At 40.4% G+C, this 21,884-nt stretch overlaps 1 protein-coding gene across 1 annotated transcript in view; it reads left to right on the forward strand.

The window, feature by feature from the left end:
- Positions 1–21,884, forward strand: part of LOC122792941 (transient receptor potential cation channel subfamily M member 2-like) — a 1,068,883-nt gene that overhangs the window by 778,359 nt on the left and 268,640 nt on the right. Inside the window, exon 22 of the mRNA XM_044060527.1 lies at positions 8,658–8,839. Coding sequence (XP_043916462.1) covers positions 8,658–8,839 — 182 coding nt within the window. The remainder of the gene's footprint in view (positions 1–8,657; positions 8,840–21,884) is intronic.

Below are 21,884 nucleotides of genomic sequence, written 5' to 3' on the forward strand. Positions count from 1 at the left end.
CAGTCCTCTACCTAGTATCTGCAAAGAGTGGGTCATATCCATGCTCTCCAAGGCCAAAAAACACATCCTCTATGGGACCAGATAACATCCCAGGCTGCTTAATAAACAATCTAAAACAAGATCTAGAGGAACCACTTGGTACTCTCTTTAACCTCAGCCTGAGCACTGACTTTGTTCCCACAGAGTGGAGAACAGCAACAGTAATCCCCTTGCACAAAGGGGTTCCATCTAGTGCCTTAAGAACTATAGACCCATAAGCCTAACCAGCCTTATCTGCAAGGCCATGGAAAGAATCATCATAGCCCTAATCAAGAAGGACATAGGCCACCTTCAAACTCATGACCTGACCCAGTTTGGCTTTGTTAAGGGTAGATCATGCCTATTGAACCTGGTGGACTTCTTCAAGAATGTCACCAAAGCCCTGGATGAAGGCAAAATAGTACATACCACCTATTTTGACTTAGCCATGGCTTTTAACACAGCCCCCCCACTCAGGTATCATTGAGAAACTCTCCCAGCCAGGGACTGGCCCCAAAAAGTTTAGATAGATTAGATAGGAAAACAAGAAGGATGCTTCATGCTCATCAAATTATTTATAAAAAATCAGTGCACACCAAGACTATATATTCCCCGTTCCGAAGGATTGGCCTCCTTGAACTTGATTATACGTATAGATCTGCAATCATGGGACTGCATACATATCTGCTGACCTCACAAGACCCAAATATAGTGAAAGTTTTGAAACATGAGGAGACTAAATCTAAGATGACTTCCCTGCTTTGTCTAGCAAAAGCATATCAGTGTCAAGTGGGAATGGAAATTAAACCAGAAGTAGATGGAAATCAGGCAGCAACTGAATGTGCCAAAAAACAAAAGAAAGAATATAAGGTGAAGGATCAGATGAAAAGGCAAAAAATGTGGAAATGCATAAATATAGTTACAAGTATAGAAAACTCCTGGAACAACTTCATGTTGATCAGGATCAAATGCAGAATGGTTAAGGAGAAGTAAATTCAAACCAAAAGATGAAAGGTTAATATTGGCAGATCAAGACAGTGGACTACATGTACATTGGTTTACAAAGTCCATTGAATATGTGGGAGAAACAGACAAATATAGGTTTTGTAAAACAGAATTGGAAACAGTTGTATACATTCTTCCTGGCTGTGACACACTGATGGCAGAAGGACTGTATACTGAAAGGCATAATAATGTGGCAAGACTGTTGCACTGTGGATTGTGCAAATATTGTAATATTGAAGTAGCTGAAAAACACGGGAAACATGAGCCACAAAGCATCATAGAAAATGATGAAGTCTACATCATATGGGATCACCCATTACCAACAGTTCAAAAGACAGATGCGAGAAAATCAGGTATAGTGGTCCATGAAAAGAAGACAAAAGTAGCATTGATCAATTAAATCACCACACCCAGTGACTACAGTGTCTTGCATACAGAGACAGAGAGAGAGAGAGAGAGACAAAGCCATAATGTATCAGGATTTGCAGGCAGAAACAAGAGCAACGTGGAAGAAAGATACCCAGACAGTTCCAATAGTATTAGGAGCAACAGTTATTATAAAAAATGAAACTACAATTGTATTTAGATATGTTACCGATTATATGTAATTCTGTACAAATTACAGAAGGAGTCATTACTGGGCACATTGCAGGTGCTTGAAGAGCACTTCTGGCTGACATCAAAGATTGAAACAATACTACTTTCATGAACTTTAATTATACTTTAAGTTAGGAATGGGGTCCATTCCCATCATGGTATTAGAAACCTAAAAGATTTGGAGAAATTAAAAACTGGAGATTAACCAATATGTCACTAGATGGGCAGCCAATTTTCTCACTGACAGAACGCATACTGTCAAAGCTGGGGATTCCAACTCTTACCAGTATACCAGTTAGCAGTGGCATACCACAAGGATCTGTGCTGGGCCTGTTACTGTTTGAAATCTATTTCTCAGAAGTCCAGGCGAAAGTAGATGGCTTATAGCTTCTCAAGTTTGCTGATGATTGCAAACTGGGTGCAATCATTGAGTCCCCAAATGATGTTAACATATTACAAAAGGAGCTAACACAGACAAATGATTGGTGTCAAATCCATGGCTAATACTAAAAGCAAAAAAATGCATTGTCATCCCCTTTGGCAAAGAGGACGTCCCTGCAAATTGCAATACTACACCCCCGTCAAGCTCAAACCCAGTGGTGTGAGATTTGGGAACACAGGCTGATAGCAATCTAAACTTTGATCACCATGTGTCCACAGTGGTAAGGAAAGCTTTTTATGTTGTGCATCTCATAAAAAAGGGCATTACATCCAAGCCTGAGGATGTTATAACTACTCTGTACTCGACCATCATCAGACGACTAATAGTGTACAATGCTCCCTTTTGCATGCATCTCACCAGACACCTGAAGCAGCTGGAGAGACCACAGGGGTTTCACACCAAGAAAATTCAGGGCCTCCAAAACATGACCTACATGGAAAGACTGAAAGCCCTGCCACTGTACTCTGTATCCTAGAGGCTGCTGAGAGGCGACTTGTGCCAGCCTACAGAGCAGTTTCTGGCCCTGCCATAATGGAAATGCTGCATATCTACAAATCAAATGGGACAAAAGTCACTCACTCCAGGGATCTGAACCTAGTCTGTGACATTAACACAACATGCTGGAGAGACAGATATATCTCCCAGAGATTGACACTGCTCTGGAATAAACACCCAATTCACTTGAAGTAGAACTCCTCAATGATCCTATTCAAGCACAACCTATAAAATTAGATGGGAGACCATAAATTCACCCTTGGGGTAGCACTTATATCCCTCATGGACAAGGGCAGTCGGTGCTGATCATAGACTCGCTCTGTGAATAATGACCATCTAACCAAGGTCAATTAGGGAACAGGGGTATAACACGGCTAGGCTCGTGATGGCCTTAGGGCCATTACTCCTATAAGCCTGTGAACCTATAAACTTGTCCATAGATCTGGATTTGTTATCAGCTAAGCTATGAGATGTAGGCCTCTTTTTAAGGGCAACTACCAGAGCACTTGGGTTAGGTTTCAGGGTGTATAGTCAGAACTGTAACTAGGAAGGGAATAAGGGGTGGCTGTCATGGGGCAAGATCAGAAAGTGATGACAGTGCAGGAGGAAAGTACCAGCATTAATGCCAGTACTGCATTTTATGGCTTGGGTAAAGCACTGAAGTACTTTTACTATCTAAAGCAGCATCTTTTTGTTTGTTTATTTTTTCAACCTGTATTGTGACTATGAGTGTTTATTACATTCTACTTTTTCTTTCAATGTTTTGCCTTAACCATGCACGTATATTATGTTTGTCTTATTCTCTATTTACCATTGGTCATCTTTCTCATCCTTTACCAACTATCAGAATTTATATTACCGGTGTCATTAATAAAGGGTGAAGCCAGGATTTTTGGTGCTGTATGCCAACTTGCAGTCATCTCCCCACGCCTCTCAAGCTGGAAAGAGCATGTTTCTGGATAGCACACCTTTTTCAATAGAGAAAAATGAAAAAAAAAAAAAACTTCACTAGTCATTTTGCAATCTATTTAAAATAAAACCATGGAAAATATGAGATCATTTTACTTAAATTTTTAAATTCTAAAACTGTCATTACACAGAATAAATGTTATTCTAAAAAGGTGATGTATTACTTGTTATAAAACTATCACTACTGAAACATACAAAATTTGTAAATTGCATGTTCCAGTTGTAAAATATGTTTTGAAAGTTAGAGGTGGCCTATATGTTATATGCTTCTAATAAATTGATAATGACAAGTTCATCAAATACAACATACAATCTTTAGATTTTATCAGTTCTGACTTGAAATGAACATCTTGACCAGAAACGTTTATATAAACTTAGTTAATATATCACTTTGTTGTCCTGTTGTTTTTTTCTTTCTGACACATTCATTACCCTTTTTTGTGACCAGAAATCATGCAAGCACATTAATAACAGAGTCCTTAGTGTTACCACACCACACCCCTGAGACTACCCCTTTTCCCATTAATATCCCCATGGGATGAGAGATGGGAGCCAGGAGTGATGCTGTAGTCTGCAGTAGGGACTAAGACTTTATGGTTCTCCATAATATCTACACACTTCAAGTTTATTCTGGCACATCATGACTAATACTGCATGTGTGTTATTGCTAAAGCCTGGGTGAACAGCAGTGCACTTCTAAGACACACCCCTTCAGCCCATGAGTGCACTGAGTCAGCTTTAAAGCAGCTCCTAGCCTTCCCATTCCCATTCCACACTCTACACCGCCTTCCCATTCATCATCTTCTGCCACTCTCTTCGATAGCTCCTGACATCATGTCCTAGGGATAAACAGTGAGTGAGCTCATGTCCTAGCTTTTTTCATGCTTGGCATACACAGTAAGTGTTTAATTTTTTTGTTAAGCACATACATCTAACATTATCTTTTTTTAACATCTTTTCTGTCCAGATTTTTGCCTATAACTGAGGATTTTGTTTCTACGAAAACTGTGACTTTTTGGTGGCAGACTTCCTGCATAATAGAAAAGGGCCAGTCAGAAAATACCTGACATATGATCAACAGATTCTCATAGTAATGTTAAAATTATCCATGTGTTTCTAATCTGTAATACAATCAATGTTCTTCTAATAAGAATCTAAGTTATTATATGCAATTTTTTGGGGCTGATTGTCCAGAGAAGTATATTTTGGTTGAGGCTTCTTAAGTCAGAAACCTTATATTGAGCTAATAGGACAGCAGCTGACAGTATAAGAAAGTATAGTTGGACAGTATTTTTTCAGGTTAGAAACTTTTTATTTTATTAATGGTATGTATTATTTAAATATGTAAAATGGTAGAATAAATAGTCTGTTAAAATGGATATGGTTAAAAATCCTCAAAAATATCTATAATTCCACAATAAAGGGGACAGGACACGTCGTAAGGTTTTCAACACCGCTTATTATCATTTGTTTCTATACATCACATTAAAATTAGAAAACAGAAATTCTCATTTGTCTTGTGTTCATTAAAGTCAAAAAATTAAAAGTTCAAATCTTCTTGTGGGAGAGTAAAACTCCACCAGAAAAGTCATATAGAATTCAGAGTAAAATGCTATGTGTTGTAAAACACAGGTATGTAGTGCTGTAAAATGGCAATTTTTGCCAAATTAAATTGTTTTTGTGGTTATGTTTCAATATGGTTGTTTCTTCTTGATGATTAGTATGCTTTTTTGTTATATAATGATAATAGAACTAAAATTCAAATGTGGACTTCTACTTTTGAATCTGGACTCTTTTCTGCAGACCCTTCTATTTTGCTAGAGAAGCTAGACCAGTTCAACTGCTTTACTTGTTCATACTGAGATGCATCTGCACCCTCCGCCTGGGAGATGGCCCCGACTAGTCGCTACTTTGTCCTACAGTGCCTTTTAGAGGCAAGGTCACAGTGACAAGTCCAAATCAGTAACAGGCCACAAGGTTCAAATCACAGATAAAATGCTACCCACCTCCAGAAACTGAAATCAAAAATAAACTCACAAATGGCAACATCCTGTACAGTGAACATGAAGAACTGCAGTCTTCAAGAGCACAGAGACCCTGGCAGAGAGCACCCCGCATTACCATACCAGATAATTCCATACCCACCACTCAAACATCTAAAACCACTGAACCACATAAAGGTGGAGGAAATTTCCATATTCATTAAGTGTCCACACTCTTAGGCTAGTTGCTCAGCATATCCAATCCGAGATTATCCATGGCAAGAACTCAAGGGAAAGCAATCCAAATTGTATCTTGTGCCATCCACCATGCTTGCTCTTCCTACCTCCCTCACTGATTCCTGAAAATATTAGAAATTAACAGGTACAACCTAACACCCTAACAACCCCACTACCCCACCATCCCTACTCAACCACTGAGAAACTACTCATGTACCAACTTTCTGGTTGCTCAAAATTTCATAAATTCCAATGCTTTGGTTGATCAATAGCTACACCACCAGGGGGGGCAAATATCCCAGACCCTCTGGTCATTAACAACATGCGATTGTTTCGTTGTTCCCTCACAGACCTTCGGGTCAGGTCCGACCAAGCCTAACTTCAACAAGCACTCTCCACATCCCGCCCCCACATCGCTTTGCAAATCTTCTATTAATAAGTGCATGGATTTTGCAGTGCAGTCCCTAACAGAAGTCATATCCCCCAAAAAAAAGGAAGCTAATCTGGTGGTCCCCTACCATAAACAAACTCTACAACAGAAGAAAGAAACTGTTGCAAAAAAGAGTAAAATCCCATGATTGGAGGAACTCCCTGGTCAGCCTCAGTAAGAAGCTGAGATCCCTCATAAAATCCTCCAAAGCTAGTTATGAAAACAAAATCGGCACTGATTCTAAAGACAACCACAAAGCATTCTATAGCTATGTCAAGAATCTCAGTGGCAACACTCAGATCTGCTCTGAGTTACAGCACAATGGCACTAAATATACAGAACCAAATGATATTGTCAACATCCTGACAGATAGGTTCACTGCTAACTTTAAACCCCTCTCACCCCCCTTAAAGGGCCCATCTCTATACCGGAAGAATGCAAAGTTCCTGTAATCACGACTGCACAGGTAAAAAACACACTCTCCAAAGCTAAGAACAGAGCATCCATGGGACCTGACAACATACCAGGCTGCATTCTACATGAACTACAGAATGAACTGGCACCCCACCTAAGTACCATGTTCAGTCATAGCCTCACCTCAGGCTTTGTGCACACTGAATGGCACTCAGCAATGGTTATTCCACTCCACAAAGGGGGAGCCACCACAGACTCTGGAAACTACAGCCCCATTAGCCTGACAAGCCTTGTCTGCAAGGCTATGGAACATATCATCATGGAGCATATAAACAATGACACTGGTACTCTCCAAACTCTGGACCCCACCCAGTTCAGGTCTGTAAAAGGCAGAGCATGTCTCCTAAACTTGATAGACTTCTTTGAAGCGGTCACCAAAGCCATAGATAAGGGTAAGGTGGTTCACACAGCCTATCTAGATCTTGCCAAGGCGTTCGACACCATCCCCACTCTGGAATTATAGATAAACTCACTAAACTAGGTATAAATCCCTATGTCATAAGATGGGTTGCCAACTGGCTCACTGACAGAACTGACACTGTGAAAGTAGCAGACTCCAAATCCGACTTCAGACCAGTGACAAGTGGAGTACCACAGGGTTTAGTCCTGAGTTCTCTCCTGTTTGGTAGATACTTGTCTGAAGTACAGGCTAACACAGAAGGTCTTTGGCTAGTGAAGTTCGCAGATGACTATAAACTAGGAGCCATAATCAAAACTCCTAACGATGTGCACATCCTACAAAAGGGCCTCACTGAGACAGATGCCTGGTGTCAAAGCCATGGCCTCAAGCTCAATGCCAAAAAGTGCATTGTCATCCCTCTTGGTAAAAACTCTGTACCCATGAACGACCACATAGGCAGTAGTCTACTTAACACTGAAAGTGTGAGAGAAGACCTTGGGACACAGGTGGACAGTAGTCTCTCCTTTGATAATCACATTGCCACAGTAGTCAGGAAATCCTTCTACGTGGCACACCTCATCAATAAAGGTGTCTCATCCAGGAAAAAAGAGGTCATTGTTCACCTCTATTTGTCACTCATTAGACCCATTATAGAATACAGCGCCCCTTTTGGTATGTACCTCATAAGACATCTACAACACCTGGAAAGGCCGCAGAAATACCTCACAAAGAGGATTACCGGCCTCAAACAGATGTCCTACGCAGACCATCTCAAAAAACCCCAGCTTTACTCCATTGCATATCGCCTACTTAGAGGTGATCTCTGCCTAACATACAAAGCTATGTCAAACCCAGAGCTGTTGGACATGCTCCACTTAAAGAAACCCAATCCCTCCGAGCTACACACTCTAGGGACCTAAACCTTGTCACCACAATAAACAGAACATGCTGGAGGGATAGATTTCTGTCCCAGAGACTTCCCATACTCTGGAACAAACTACCTATCTATATCAAAGCTCCTCATTAGCACTCTTCAAGAAAAATCTTAATGATTGGATGGGAGATAGGAAATTCACCCTGGGGATCACTTCTGTGGCTCTACTCGACAGGGACACAGGGAAATAATTTTCTTGGGTGGCAAAAGCCAGGGTACCTTTTTGGCTAGGCTTATATAGGCCCTAGGGCTAATAGCTTAATACTTACCTATGAACCTATAAACCTATGAACTTAAATTCACTGTGCTTTCAGGTGTACCAGAGTACCTCTCTAGTTGCCATATATGATGTTTGAGATGTCTGAGATATGATGTTTACACTGCATTTGCATACCAGGACTATGAGATGCACTCACAGCTCCAGTTAAAAGTAACAAAGCAAAGTTCTGGCATAAATTGTTTTATTCCTTTACTTGTTTATTTTATTAATTTGGTTATTGAATGGGTAAAGGGCCTGGATCAAAATGTGCTTTTTTCAGCCTGTTTCATAATTAGAAGAAAAATAAGAATACAGCAGCATATGCATTGAAACTCTACAGCTGTTTTGCTGCTGTAACAAGCAAGTTAGAAGTACAGTTTTGAAACTGACATCTCACTACTACTTTGTTCTTCAGCTATACGTTCCAGCTGGTTCAGGAGCAAACAGATACAATCTGGAAATTTCAGCGCTTTGGTTTAATCGAGGAGTACCACGGCCGCTCCACATTGCCCCCACCTTTTATTTTACTTAGTCATGTGGTGTTGATTGTAAAACGCCTAATCTGCTGCAGGCCACCAACAAGATACAAGAGATTCAGTAAGTAATTCTTATATACTTGGCATAGAAGATGACTAAGTTTTCATTTTACATGGAATTTGAATTCTGTTGCAGTAACAACTTTAAATAACTTCTACATCTAGACTGTATTAGTTATATCAATTTTATGCTAAAATTCAAAAGTCAACAGGCCACTATGGTGGCATAGAGGGATAAAGCCCTAACTATGGCCCACCAACCCAGGTCCGATAAGTGGCTCAAGTGACATATGGAGCAGCACGGAAGGAAGGGTGTGCCAGTACTGGGAGGATGGCACTCACTGGTGATGCTCCCTAAAGGGAGGCATGGTCCAAAGAGGGGAGATGCCCTTAGATGCAGCCAACAAGTGTGAGGGTAGGGAATATAAAATAAAAAAAATAAATAAAACACTGGATAGAAGCACAGGAGGCCAGGACCCCAGAGCACCCTTAAGATCCATGATTGGCCCCAGCAACATCGTAGACCAGGCATGGATATGAGCCATTGGCAGCTGGACCACTATAAATGAGGTCTGAAGGGGACAAAAAAATTAAAAAATAAGATTCAAAAGCCAACACTGGCTTGATGGAACAAATACGCAGTTAGTATCACTGGAGCACTGGAGCTATTGCTCATGCTAATTCTATAAATTAAACTGCAGAGCGTTTTGTTGACAAAGAGAAACAACACTGTCCTTCATAAATGCATGTTATTCATGGATGTAACAATAATTATTTTGGATGAGCATCTCAGAAGAAGGAAAGAATGTAATAGTGAAGACAGGAAGTTCCATACAGGGAGACAGACACATGATAGTTCTCTATAGGTTTGTAGACTATATTGGACACAGAATCATTGGTTGAGCTACTCAGGGTCTTTGTTTGGCTTGGAAGGAATTATAAATATGCTTGCCTGGCTGATGGATCATTAGGCAATTCCTATTTAATATGATCCTATTATGGCATATTTTTAAACCAATAATATCTTCTTATAAGTGTCTCTTTGGTGACAGTTCTAACAAAGACATCTGTGCTGCAGCCTAGTTTCATAGCACTTGTCACCAAAGCAACAAGTTTACCAGTCGATTCTACAGATACCAGAGCATCATGCTTACCTGATGTTTCCATGGAGAACAGAGAAACAATCTTACCTGTTATTTCCATGGAGAACAGAGAAACAAGCTTACCTGTTGTTTCCATGGAGTATAAGGTCTGTACAGCTTTTGGCATCTTGTCTATGATTAGAACCCAAAACTGTTAAGTGAGGTAATAAATACTCCTCACTAAAAAATGAGTGAAGCAACTAACTGTTGTATGTAACTTCAAAACTGATAAGATAATCAATGGAGTATTTTGCAAACCTGCCATTTTTTCCTTTGTAAAATGATAACGTTATGAAACTTTAGTTGAACTGAGCAACTGACATACAAACTGGGAGTCTACATGGTGGTTTAGACAAAAATTAAAAACAATAATCAAGTCTTTCAGCAGGAGCCCTGTAAATGTCATGTGCCTCTTTTGAAGACAGTGACAAAGTGCCAGGGAAGAAATCCACTGCAGCCAAAGTGCCTTTGAAGAACCTTGTCTAACTGTAGCTCTGAATTGGTCAAGCTCATACTCCACCAATGCACATGAGGTTTAATGTGCAATTGGCAAGATCCAGATATCAGGCAAAAGGGTACTGGCATATGAGAGAGTCACTCCTCATAGTGGCTTGAGTGTAAAGGATTGTTTAGGACATGCCACAGTTATGACCATATGCTTCATAAGGGTTCACTCTTCCATCAATTGAAGACAGGTCTTATCAAACAACTGCATAACTTCAAGAATCTGACCTGTACACACTGGTGTAAAGGGTCCTAGTGGTCCCTCTCATCTTGGGCCACTGAGACCTTCTGCATATGAAGAAGAATTCCCTACCCTAATTTCAATCTCTGAGCACCTGCCAGGACTTGTGAAAACAATGCTTGGATGTAGCCCAGGTCCAAGTAAGCTCCAGCCTCACAACTATAAGAGGGGCAGAGTCTAAATCCCAGGATGCAATCCCTAAGGTGATTATAAAGCTTGTACCTCTCATAGGAACTCATCATTTGCTGAAGTAGAGGGCAGTTCCAAACTCAAATGCTCACTTGTAGAGGGGAAGATGGTAACATATGAGGCCCATTAGACTATCTCATGGACAGAATTATCTCTTGGATTTTGTGACCATTGTCTCTCAAACACATTCTTGCACATTCTCACACTGCTCCAGCACCAGCCTGTAATCCTGGAATGCACACTGCTAATCCATCCACTGGCATTTTGCAATACATAAGGGAGGTCTGGAATTTATTGTCCCATTGTCATTGGAGTTTGTCCCATTGTCGTTGGAGTTTATTGTCCCAGTGTCGTTGGAGTTTATTGTCCCAGTGTCAGAGTTTATTGTTCCAGTGTCGTTGGAGTTTATTGTTCCAGTGTCATTGGAGTTTATTGCCCCAGTGTCATTGGAGTTTATTATTCCAGTGTCGTTGGATCTCCAGGATGAATCTCTGGCACTTGGAGCAGTGCTTCACACCATACAAGAACTAACAGTGTGAGCCTTCATTCAGGTTCTAGTAACCAAGCAAACACTCCATTGGCTTGTACTTCTTATGTATTGAACATGAGATCTTTTCACATCATCTGTCAGGATCATGATCCAAACCGTGCAAGTTGAAGAAAAGAATTTCTGGTTCCGGGGCTAGGTGCAGTCTCGTAAGACTGAAGAGTGTTGTTGCAGCATGTACCAACAAAAGGCACATATGGTCTTAAGCATGGGAACTGAAAGAAAAAATATCCAGGCTGGGGACTGAAGAAGGGAGATCCCAGTATTCATCACCACTAAACAGGACTCCCACAATTAGAAGAAGAGATTTGTTTACCTGACAATAAACTGAGCACAGCAGTGTGATAGCTTTGTGGCTTTTCTTGGAAGATTTAAATACTGGTTTTGCACAACTTGAAACTTTGTAATGTTTAGATAGTGTAATCTAATTAAAACCTACTTAATGGAACAATTTTATCACAAAGGCTGTACATATTGGAATGGCTCAAGGGAAAATGGCCCCTATCTTGGCAGAGAGGACAATATTAGCCTATAAAATGTGAATTCAGTAATATGTATCACTTTCTTTTCTTTTATAAAGCAATGCTTCTTTGAGATGACTTTGTATCACCGGAAAGGGTAAACTTTAATATAAAAGGTTATGTTACCAGCCCCACAGTCCTCGGTGAGAGCCTGGGTATCAGAAAAGGTCACAAGACGGGATACAGAAATGCAGAATACCTTAAGGCAAGACAGCACCAACTAAATCAATAACCACTGGGATTGGGAGTAAGACAATTCACAGAAGGTGCCAGAGAGAGTGCAGCCTCGAGGAGGCATGAAAAGAGTTTACAAACTCGTGATTGTAAAAAATAGGTTAGGGCAATGACTCCCTTCATATCTATAAATCTCACTGATGCTGTGGAAAGACATAAGGTCACTTTTTTTCTTTATGACAGTTAATAAGAGACAGCACCTACTACATCCTGAAATGTGAAAGGCAGTACTTTCATAAAAAGTTTATTTTGCAAACTTATGAATATTTGTAGTAATCACTTTTTTCCTAAGTAAACCTTATACAAAAGTTATGTACTTACCATAATGATAAGGTAAATCCCTTCTCCATAAATAGTAGGGCTAAGACTGGTAAGCAGTAGGACCACTTGGCAGCTAAACGTTGCCCAGGCTGTCAAACATATACTGTCCATCCAATAATACACCAGGGTCTTTCACCTCTCCAGACCTAAGGTAAGAAGCATGGGTTATCAAAGCTTAGAAAATAAGGACTTGAGATCAACTATGACAGCTGTAGGGGAAGGTAGGCGAGTATGGTATGAGGGCTGGTCCCATTTTTCCAGCTCTACCTTTGTGATACATACATATATTTTCTGTTTGGTATAAGAAGATACAAACTCTATTAATCCTAAGGCTTAATTCCAAGCAAATCATCTTAGGCAGTCCCCACCTAGATAGTTGTGGGTTGTCATAATGGTTAAGGTGTTTACCTCACAGACACAAGGTACAGGATTTGATTCTCACCTTTGAAAGGGAAGTTGGCTAGGTTTAAAATAGAAAAGATAGCGAACTAAACATAGGAACACGAGGTAGGCTCAGCAAAAAAATGAGATACACTAAAATGCAAAGAACGAGTCAGCCAAGTGGAAGGCAGCAAAAAGCTTTAATAAAACAGCACGGTAAATGCTAAAAACACACAATTAAAATAAATATGATGAGTGCTTTCACACCAAAACAAGGTGCTTCATCAGGTCTAAATACAGAACTTCAACTAACATTTAAATACATTCAAAAGTCAGCACCTAAGACTATACAATCATTTAGCCCTTTACCTCTTGTTTCATAAAGCAACAAAATCCATTTAGTCTCAAGGCTCTCAATTCAAGTCTTAACATCCCCGCCCCTTGCCATATTAAAATATTGATCAAGCACCAAACATTTAATGAAAAACACCTATATTTAATACTTGTTTGCCTAAAGCATTCCTAACATCACCTTTACTGATTAAATCAAGAAGTCCCCAAAGCAACGAGAACGCAAATCCCAAGTAAATAGCAACAAAATCCAACAATATCCCCAATGGAAGGCAAATGCAGATGTAATATAGAAAATCACAGTAAAAATACTCGTAAAAGTAACAAACGGTTAATAAACTGACGTGAGCGCATTTGCAGTGGTAAACACTGCTTCATCAGACAACATTAAAATAAAATCAGCCACTTATATATAAAAAAGCAAAAACTCTTGGCCTAGCATAACTGCTCAAATTCCCTCCAAAAACATTAATTATAACATAAAAAATTGAGACATGCAGCATTAAAGGAACAAGCACACCTAAAACACAAAGTATGCAATAAAAACATCTCTGTCATGATGTAAACTGGAGAGATATGTATGAATGCATCACTATACACTTCATAATGAGTCATAGGATGATATACACAGACCATGTATACATATACAAACTGTATAAATAACAAATAAAAAATAATAAACTTATTTTAACTTTCTAGGTCTTAACACAGGCTGGAGAGGGACACTATCATTCAAACCAAGACCTCTATGTAACCCTAGCCTTAGGATCCATTGTAATTTAGTCTCCTCTGTTTTATTTACAATGTCTCCCATCCTCACATTTGGCCCTACCACATGTAGGTGCTGAAAAACAAATGTTTGTTGGCTACCCACTTGAATAGTAAGTTTGGACAGGCACTACATTCCACGCCCTTCTTAGTACAATATAAATGATTTCTCATCCTTTCTTTTAAACATTAGTTTGTTTTTCCTACATAGAATCTAAAACAGATGACACAGTGTGCTACATAAACCAGGTTCATGGTATTACAATCCGCCTTGATACGTATTTGCCACAGGTGACCAGCACCAGGATGTTTAAAATATCTAGACTCATCCATATATTCACAATATGCACAAGCACCACATCTCCAAGTGCCACCCTAGTCAGAACTGGTGTTATTCAACATCCTGGGTAGCACAACTGCTGCTTCAGATTCTTTTAGTTCCAATATATAAACCTCAGTTCAGAGCCTCCCAATTCTGATATTTTGTCATTCACCTGTAAAATGGACCAATTTTTATGAAAGATGCCCTTAATTATATCCACATCTTGCATATAAGAAAGCACCACTGGAATCTCATAAGGTCGGATGTCATGTACAATAGGTATTGGCACCCTGTCAGAAAAGTAGGGGCTAGTCCTTCCTTTCCTCTCATTCAATACTTTCTCCCTAGCCTTGGTAATTTCAATCTGACTATATCCTCTGGCTTCAAATGCATTACTGAGGGAGGCTAACTCAGCATGGAAATCCTTCTCATCACAGGACAGGCGAGATATTCTTATTGCCTGTTCTGTTACTACATTGGAAAACACATGTTGGGGATGCATACTATCCCTATGAAGGAAGATTGGATGATAGCAATCCTTCCTGTGTACTTGAGTGTACCAACTCCCCTCCTTCTTAAATGCAGTGACATCTAGATAATTAATAGATTGAACAGACTTACACATAGTAAATCTAAGAAAATTACTGGCCTTATTAAGATCATTAAAAAATTCCATCAGTTCATATTCAGTACCATGCCAACCAACAAAAAGATCATCGACAAATGGTCAATAAAATGTAATTCTAGATTCCCTCCCTTTCAAAATATACTGTTGCTCCCACTCAACCATGACGAGGTTTGCATACAAGTTGGCACAACTCGTGCCCATCGCCGCACCTGATATCTGCTAGTAATATTTCTTTTCAAATATAAACACATTGTTATCCAACACTAACTCGAGCAACATACATACATTAATTCATGCATTAATTTGAAAGTAATTTTCCCAGTTAACAACTTTAAATCCAGTAAACTATCATACAAACTTGACCCGCTAGCAGGTATAAAGGATAAACCAAGGTTCAATACCTCTTGCTGTTCCTTAGTTAATGTAACAAAGGATATGTTGATTATTAAACTTTCGGTCCTAATTCCAGCTGGCCATCCAACTTCAACTGCTTGTGACCAATTCTGCTTCTGCTCCTCAATCGTCCCCTTGTTTCCTGTCTCACAGGTTCCGGTAGACATAGTTGCAAAAAAATGCTGCTAATTTGTTGATGTCAAAGCATTCCCTCCAACTTTCAAAGTCAAGCTCTCAGCTGTACTTAATTCACTGGCATTGTCAGTGTTCAAACATGAGGGCATTATTACATTAGAGTCACAAGAGTTAAACTGAGCATTATCAGTGCTATTGTCCACTGACAACTGATTCAGCTCATCTGATGAAGGTTGCAAAATTTCTGATGAACCAAGAACTAAAACACTTTCATCAGAGTCACTCCTAACAGGTGCAGCATTCTGCTCTGAGCCTTTTACACTATTAGTTTTTGACCATGAAAAAATCCTTCCCTCCTTGATATCACCACTATCTCGCTGTAGGTTTCTTCATTTAGTCTCCATGAGATGCTTATCATACACCAGGATATCCGACAATAGATCTTACAGTTTCTGGCCACACAGAGCTGAACTTGATAAACTGCTGATTCTCTCCATATCACATATAACGTCATTTTAGAGTGAAGTTTCAACAGGACTGAAAAACGTGAATAATAATTCAATATACTTAAAGCCAATTTCAAGGTTACGATTTTGCCAATTCTTAAGTAGACCAGGAAAAGCATTACCATATGTAGGCACCTTACATACACCCACCCCTCTTGGAATCACCTTGTGTGTCAGGCAGGCTTCCAAGTGAAGTCTTTGCCACTGAAGTCTTTTAATCATGGTAGAATTAATGTTGTTGTTTCTGATCGAAAAGCTAATGTTCCTTGTGGGGGGATGTAATGTTTGTAAATATATTAAGGAAGGTGATAGTTTTATTCATCCTGACACTGGACGGTTGTTTGTTTGACTTTTATGCAGATTGTAGTTCTCAGCATACTGTCTATCTTGCTATTTGTGAAATCTGTAATAGCTATTATGCAGGGAAGACCAACCACTGTCTTAGAGATAGAGTTATGGAGCATTTGTATAGTATCAGTAAATGTGATGATAGGAATGTTTTAGTCAAGCATGCAGTAAATGGTGGTGGTTTCCATAATTTTACATTTTTGGTGCTTGATCAATATTTTATTATGGCAAGGGCTGGGGATGTTAAGACTTGTACTGAGAGCCTTGAGACTAAATGAATTTTGTTGCTTCATGCAACAAGAGGTAAAAGGTTAAATGACTATATACCTTTAAGACCTGCCCTGAAGTCACAAGGTCTTAGGCGCGAACTTTTGAATGTATTTAAATGTTAGTTGAAGTTCTGTATATAGATCTGATGAAGCATCTTGTTTTGGTGTGAAAGCACTCATCATATTTATTTTATTTCTGTGTTTTTAGCGTTTACTGTGTTGTTTTATTAAATCTTTTTATTTCCTTCTGCTTGGCTCACTCGTTCTTTGAATTTTAGTATATCTAGGTTTAAAATAGTACCCAAAAGTAGCTAGCCCATTACTTACCTATCAACTTATTATCGTGCTCCAAAGCAATATGAGATCATGGGCATCACATCCAGCTTACAGTAATTGCTAAGATGTTGGCAGTAGACCAAGTAACCATTTAACAAATGTCATCAAGATCTATAATCTTGAAATGGAAAGTTGTATATGTGGCAACTCCTTTGGTAGAATGATATTTCAGAACAAAAGAAGGAGACGTATTGTACTTGTTGTAATAGAAGCATATAATTAAAAGCCATCTGGCTGGAGTTACTATGGAAACATTCAGACCAATCTTCTTTTTAGAGAAAGCAACAAACAATTGTCTATCCTGATGAAAAGACCTTGGCCTCTCACCCAAACCTATAGTGCCTTTTTGTATACTTCAGGTTAATACCTGTTGCTTCTTATGGTGTTCAAATCATTTTTGGGTCTGATTTCTTTAACTAAGGGACTTACCAGCCAATAATAGGATTTTGCTTAGATCTCTGTTGAAACTGTTGTCTTCCTGTTCAGAGAGACTGATCTGCAAATATACAGAGCTGAGTATATTTTTTTGGTTTTAGAGTTTGTACTGTTAGTTGTTGCTTAGATCTCTGTTGAAACTGTTTTGTCCCATTCACCCTCCCTATTCTTGGTTTGTAGTTTAAATTTGGTGGCTTTTGCAGTTGCCCACCCCACGGTAGATTTGATCTGGGACACTCCCCCAGTCCCATCTCTTTACCACATTCTACCTAATAAACTCTTTCTGCACTTGCTTTTAGTCCTTTTTAATTTAATTGCATTTTAAACTGTGTTTGGTCTAATATTGCTACATACTCAAGTGTGCTAGCTTGCACTGCATTTGAATTGTTTTTACTACTGTTTTTGCTACTTTTCTGAAAAAAAAAAACTGTAAGCCTGTTTCCTACCTTTCCTGTAACTAGTGTTCCAGATACAGATTTGCTGTATCCAGGATTGTATGTAAGCTTCTGAGCCCCCCAAGCCTTTCTGTGTTGGAGGGAAGCCTTCTAGCTTATCAGTGGGAGTGGTAAGCACTAGGTAACCTGTCTACCACATAAGGAGTGGTTCTGGCCCAGAAATTGTAGTTATTGGCCGTTTGGGCAATCTCTTCCATCTCTCTCAACTTTCTGATTTGAAAGCCTGCATTTGCACTTGTTTCTGTCCTGTAACTCATCTAATGCAGATATAGATTATTAGTTTTAGCACTTAAATTTGCTTATTCATGCTCAGTACTTATTCAGAACTTGTAAGCACTAAATAAGCTACTAATTACTATAGCATTCAATCTTCCTCATTACCTAGAGAAAAACAGTTTTTGTACTTACTTTTCTCACTTGCTTAGAGGAAAAACAGCTCTTGTACTCACTTAACTCACTTATCTAGAGGAAAATAGTTTTTATTCAGGCATGTCCAAGGGTCAGATCCCAGTATTCTCTCCTCTCTATCTGATGAATCTGGGCATCTTGAGGCAATGTAGAAATTGCATCATGTACACAGACAACCCTCTCCTCCTACCACCCAATACTACAACCTGTGAATGATGCACTTATCTAGCCAAACATTTGCACCACACCACACTTATCACATACTCTAACTAAATGTACACCAGCAAAATCCACATAATAGTAACACAAAAACATTCACGGAGGCTCTCAATAATAATCTGTCTAAGCAACAGAGACCTCCAAAGCATAAACGCAAGCAACCTCTATCCCCCAACACAACCCAAATGACACATAGCCCACAGACTCAGTGTGCCACTCAACCACAGCCAATAAGGCAAAACAACGTACCCAACACACTAGTCATAGGTGACTCTATAGTCAGGCACACTGATGTCCCACTCACCAGGCTAAACAAGGAGAAGGTTACTGTCAGCTGCCTGTCAGGTGCCAGGATCCGCCACATAACACACGCACTTAGGTCACTCCACAGCAAGTACAAATATGACTCTGTCATTGTCCATGTTGGTGTGAATGACCTGAGATGTACCTCCCTGGACTACATGAAAAGAGACATGGAAGAGCTCTCTGATCTTGTAGCCCAGGCAGGTATGACCCTTGCCCTGAGTAGCATTCTGCCATCGCCCCGAATGATACCGCAGTACAAGGACAAAATGATTGACTTTAACAATTGGCTAAGCTCCTGGTGTCATTCTAAGGGGATGCAGTATCTGTCTACTTGGGATGACATGGTCGACAGACCACGATGCTTTACCACAGATGGCCTGCACCTGTTGCCCCTGGGATTACGAATACTGGCTAAGGCTCTTGCTGCCCCTATAGTGCCTTTTTAAGGCAAGGTTCAAATAACAAATTCACCACCGTAACAGGAACAGGCAAGCAAAAACTGTGGGTAATGCTACTCAATGCTAGAAGTCTAAATCTTAAAATGCACTCACTCGAGGCACTCCTTAAATTGGAGAACATTGATATCTGTGCAGTGACTGAGACCTGGTTCAAGGCTCCAGACAGCACCCCTGCACTACCAGGCTATAACTAATACCACACTTTTCAGCCATGTTACCTGGACCGAAACACCAAAGGCAGAGGTGTGTCCATATTCATTAAGGATATCCACACCTCCAGGCTAGTTGCTCAGCATAATGCATCCGAGATTATCCAAGTGCAACTAACTCTGGGCAAAACTGCAATCCAAATTGTAGCTTGCTACAGATCCCCCACAATGCCGCAGGATTTCCACTCCTGTTTTCTTGATGTACTGGAAAATATTAGGGTTCAACCAAACACCCTAATAATGGGCGACTTCAACTATCCCACAATTAACTGGGAAAACTACTCGTGTACCAACTCCTTAGCTCAACGCTTTCTGGAATTCATAAACTCCAATGCCCTGGATCAACTTATCCACACCCCCACCAGAGGCAACAATATCCTAGAACTAGTCATTACCAACATGAGTGACCGGTGTTCCACACCTAAAGTCAATTCCTCATTGGTCCAATCTGACCATAAGCTAATCACCCATGATATCCACATCCCGCCCCCACCCCCCATTAAGGAAACCATGGTAAAAAATTTCTCCAAAGCCAACTTCATGCTTCTTAAGACAGAAGTGGTGAACTTCATGACACCCATGCAGATGGACAATACAGTTACAACTGCTGAATCCTACACAAATGCACTCTATAAGCACTTACACGAGTGCATGGATCGTGCTATCCCAAACAGAACCAAGACGCTATCCTCCAAAAAATGGAAGCCAATCTGGTGGTCCCCTGCCATAAACAAACTGTACAACAGAAGGAAGAAACTGTTGCAAAAGAGAGTAAAATCCCATGAGTGGAGGAGCTCCCTGGTCAGCCTCAGTAAGAAGCTGAGATCCCTTTTAAGATCCTCCAAAGCTAGCTATGAAAACAAAATCGCCACTAATTCTAAGGACAACCACAAAGCATTCTATAGCTATGTCAAGAATCTCGATGGCAACACCCAGATCTGCTCTGAGTTACAGCACAAAGGCAAGAAAATTACAGAACCAACTGATATTGCCAACATCCTGGCAGACAGGTTCACTGCTAACTTTACCCCCCCCCCACCCCCTAAAAGGCCCATATCTATACAGGAAGAATGCAAAGTCCATGTAATCACAACTATTCAGGTAAAAGCTGCACTCTCTAAAGCCAAAAACACAGCATCCAGGACCGGACAACATCCCAGGCTGTGTTTTACACAAACTTCAGAACCACTTAAGCACTATGTTCAATAATTGCCTCACATCAGGCTTTGTGCCCACTGAATGCCACACAGCAACAGTTATCCCACTCCACAAAGTGGAAGCCACCACTGATCCCTGGAACTATCGACCTATCAGCCTGACGAGCCTGGTCTGCAAGGCCATGGAATGTATCATCATAGAACTCATAAACAAAGATATTGGTAACCTCCAAATTCTGGATCCCACCCAGTTCGGGTTTGTGAAAGGCAGATCATGCCTCCTGAACCTGATCGACTTCTTTGAGGCAGTCACCAAAGCCATAGATGAGGGTAAGGTGGTTCACACAGCCTATCTTGACCTCGCCAAGGCTTTCGACACCATCCCCCATTCTGGAATTATAGCTAAACTCGCTAAACTAGGTATAAATCCCTATGTCACAAGATGGGTTGCCAACTGGCTCACTGACAGAACCCACTCTGTAAAAGTTGCAGACTCCAAATCTGACCTCAAAGCAGTGACAAGTGGAGTACCACAGGGTTCCATCCTGGGACCAGTCCTGTTTGGTAACTACTTCTCTGAAGTACAGGCTAACACAGAAGGCCTCTGGCTAACAAAGTTCACAGATGACTGCAAACTAGGAGCCATAGTGCAAACTAGGAGCCATAGTCAAGTCCCCAAATGATGTGGACATCCTACAGAAGGGCCTCGCTAAGACAGATGCCTGGTGTCAGAGCCATGGCCTCAAGCTCAATGCCAAAAAGTGCAGTGTCATCCCCTTTGGTAAAAACTCTGTACCCATGAACTACCACATAGGCAGAAATCTACTTAACACCGAATGTGTGATAAGAGACCTTGTGACCCAGGTGGACAGTAGTCTCTCCTTTGATAGTCACATCGCCACAGTAGTCAGGAAGTCCTTCTACATGGCACACCTCATCATAAAAGGGTTCTCATCCAGGAAAAAAGAGATCATTGTTCCCCTCTACTCGACACTCATTAGACCCATTATAGAGTACAATGCCCCTTTTGGAATGTACCTTACAAGACATCTGCAGCAGCTGGAAAGGCCACAGAAGTACCTGACAAAGAGGATTGCTGGCTTCAAACAAATGCCCCTCACTGACCGCCTCAAAAAACTCCAGCTTTACTCCATAGCATATCGCCTACTCTGAGGTGATCTCTGCCTAACATATAAAGCTATGTCAAACCCAGAGCTGTTGGACATGCTACACCTAAAGAAATCCCAATCCCTCAGAGTTACACACTCTAGGGACCTAAACCTTGTCACCACAATAAACAGAACATGCTGGAGTGATAGATTC

The sequence above is a fragment of the Protopterus annectens genome, chromosome 2.part0, assembly GCF_019279795.1.
Source record: "Protopterus annectens isolate FY-2018-M chromosome 2.part0, PAN1.0, whole genome shotgun sequence".
NCBI classification, from domain to species: domain Eukaryota; kingdom Metazoa; phylum Chordata; order Ceratodontiformes; family Protopteridae; genus Protopterus; species Protopterus annectens.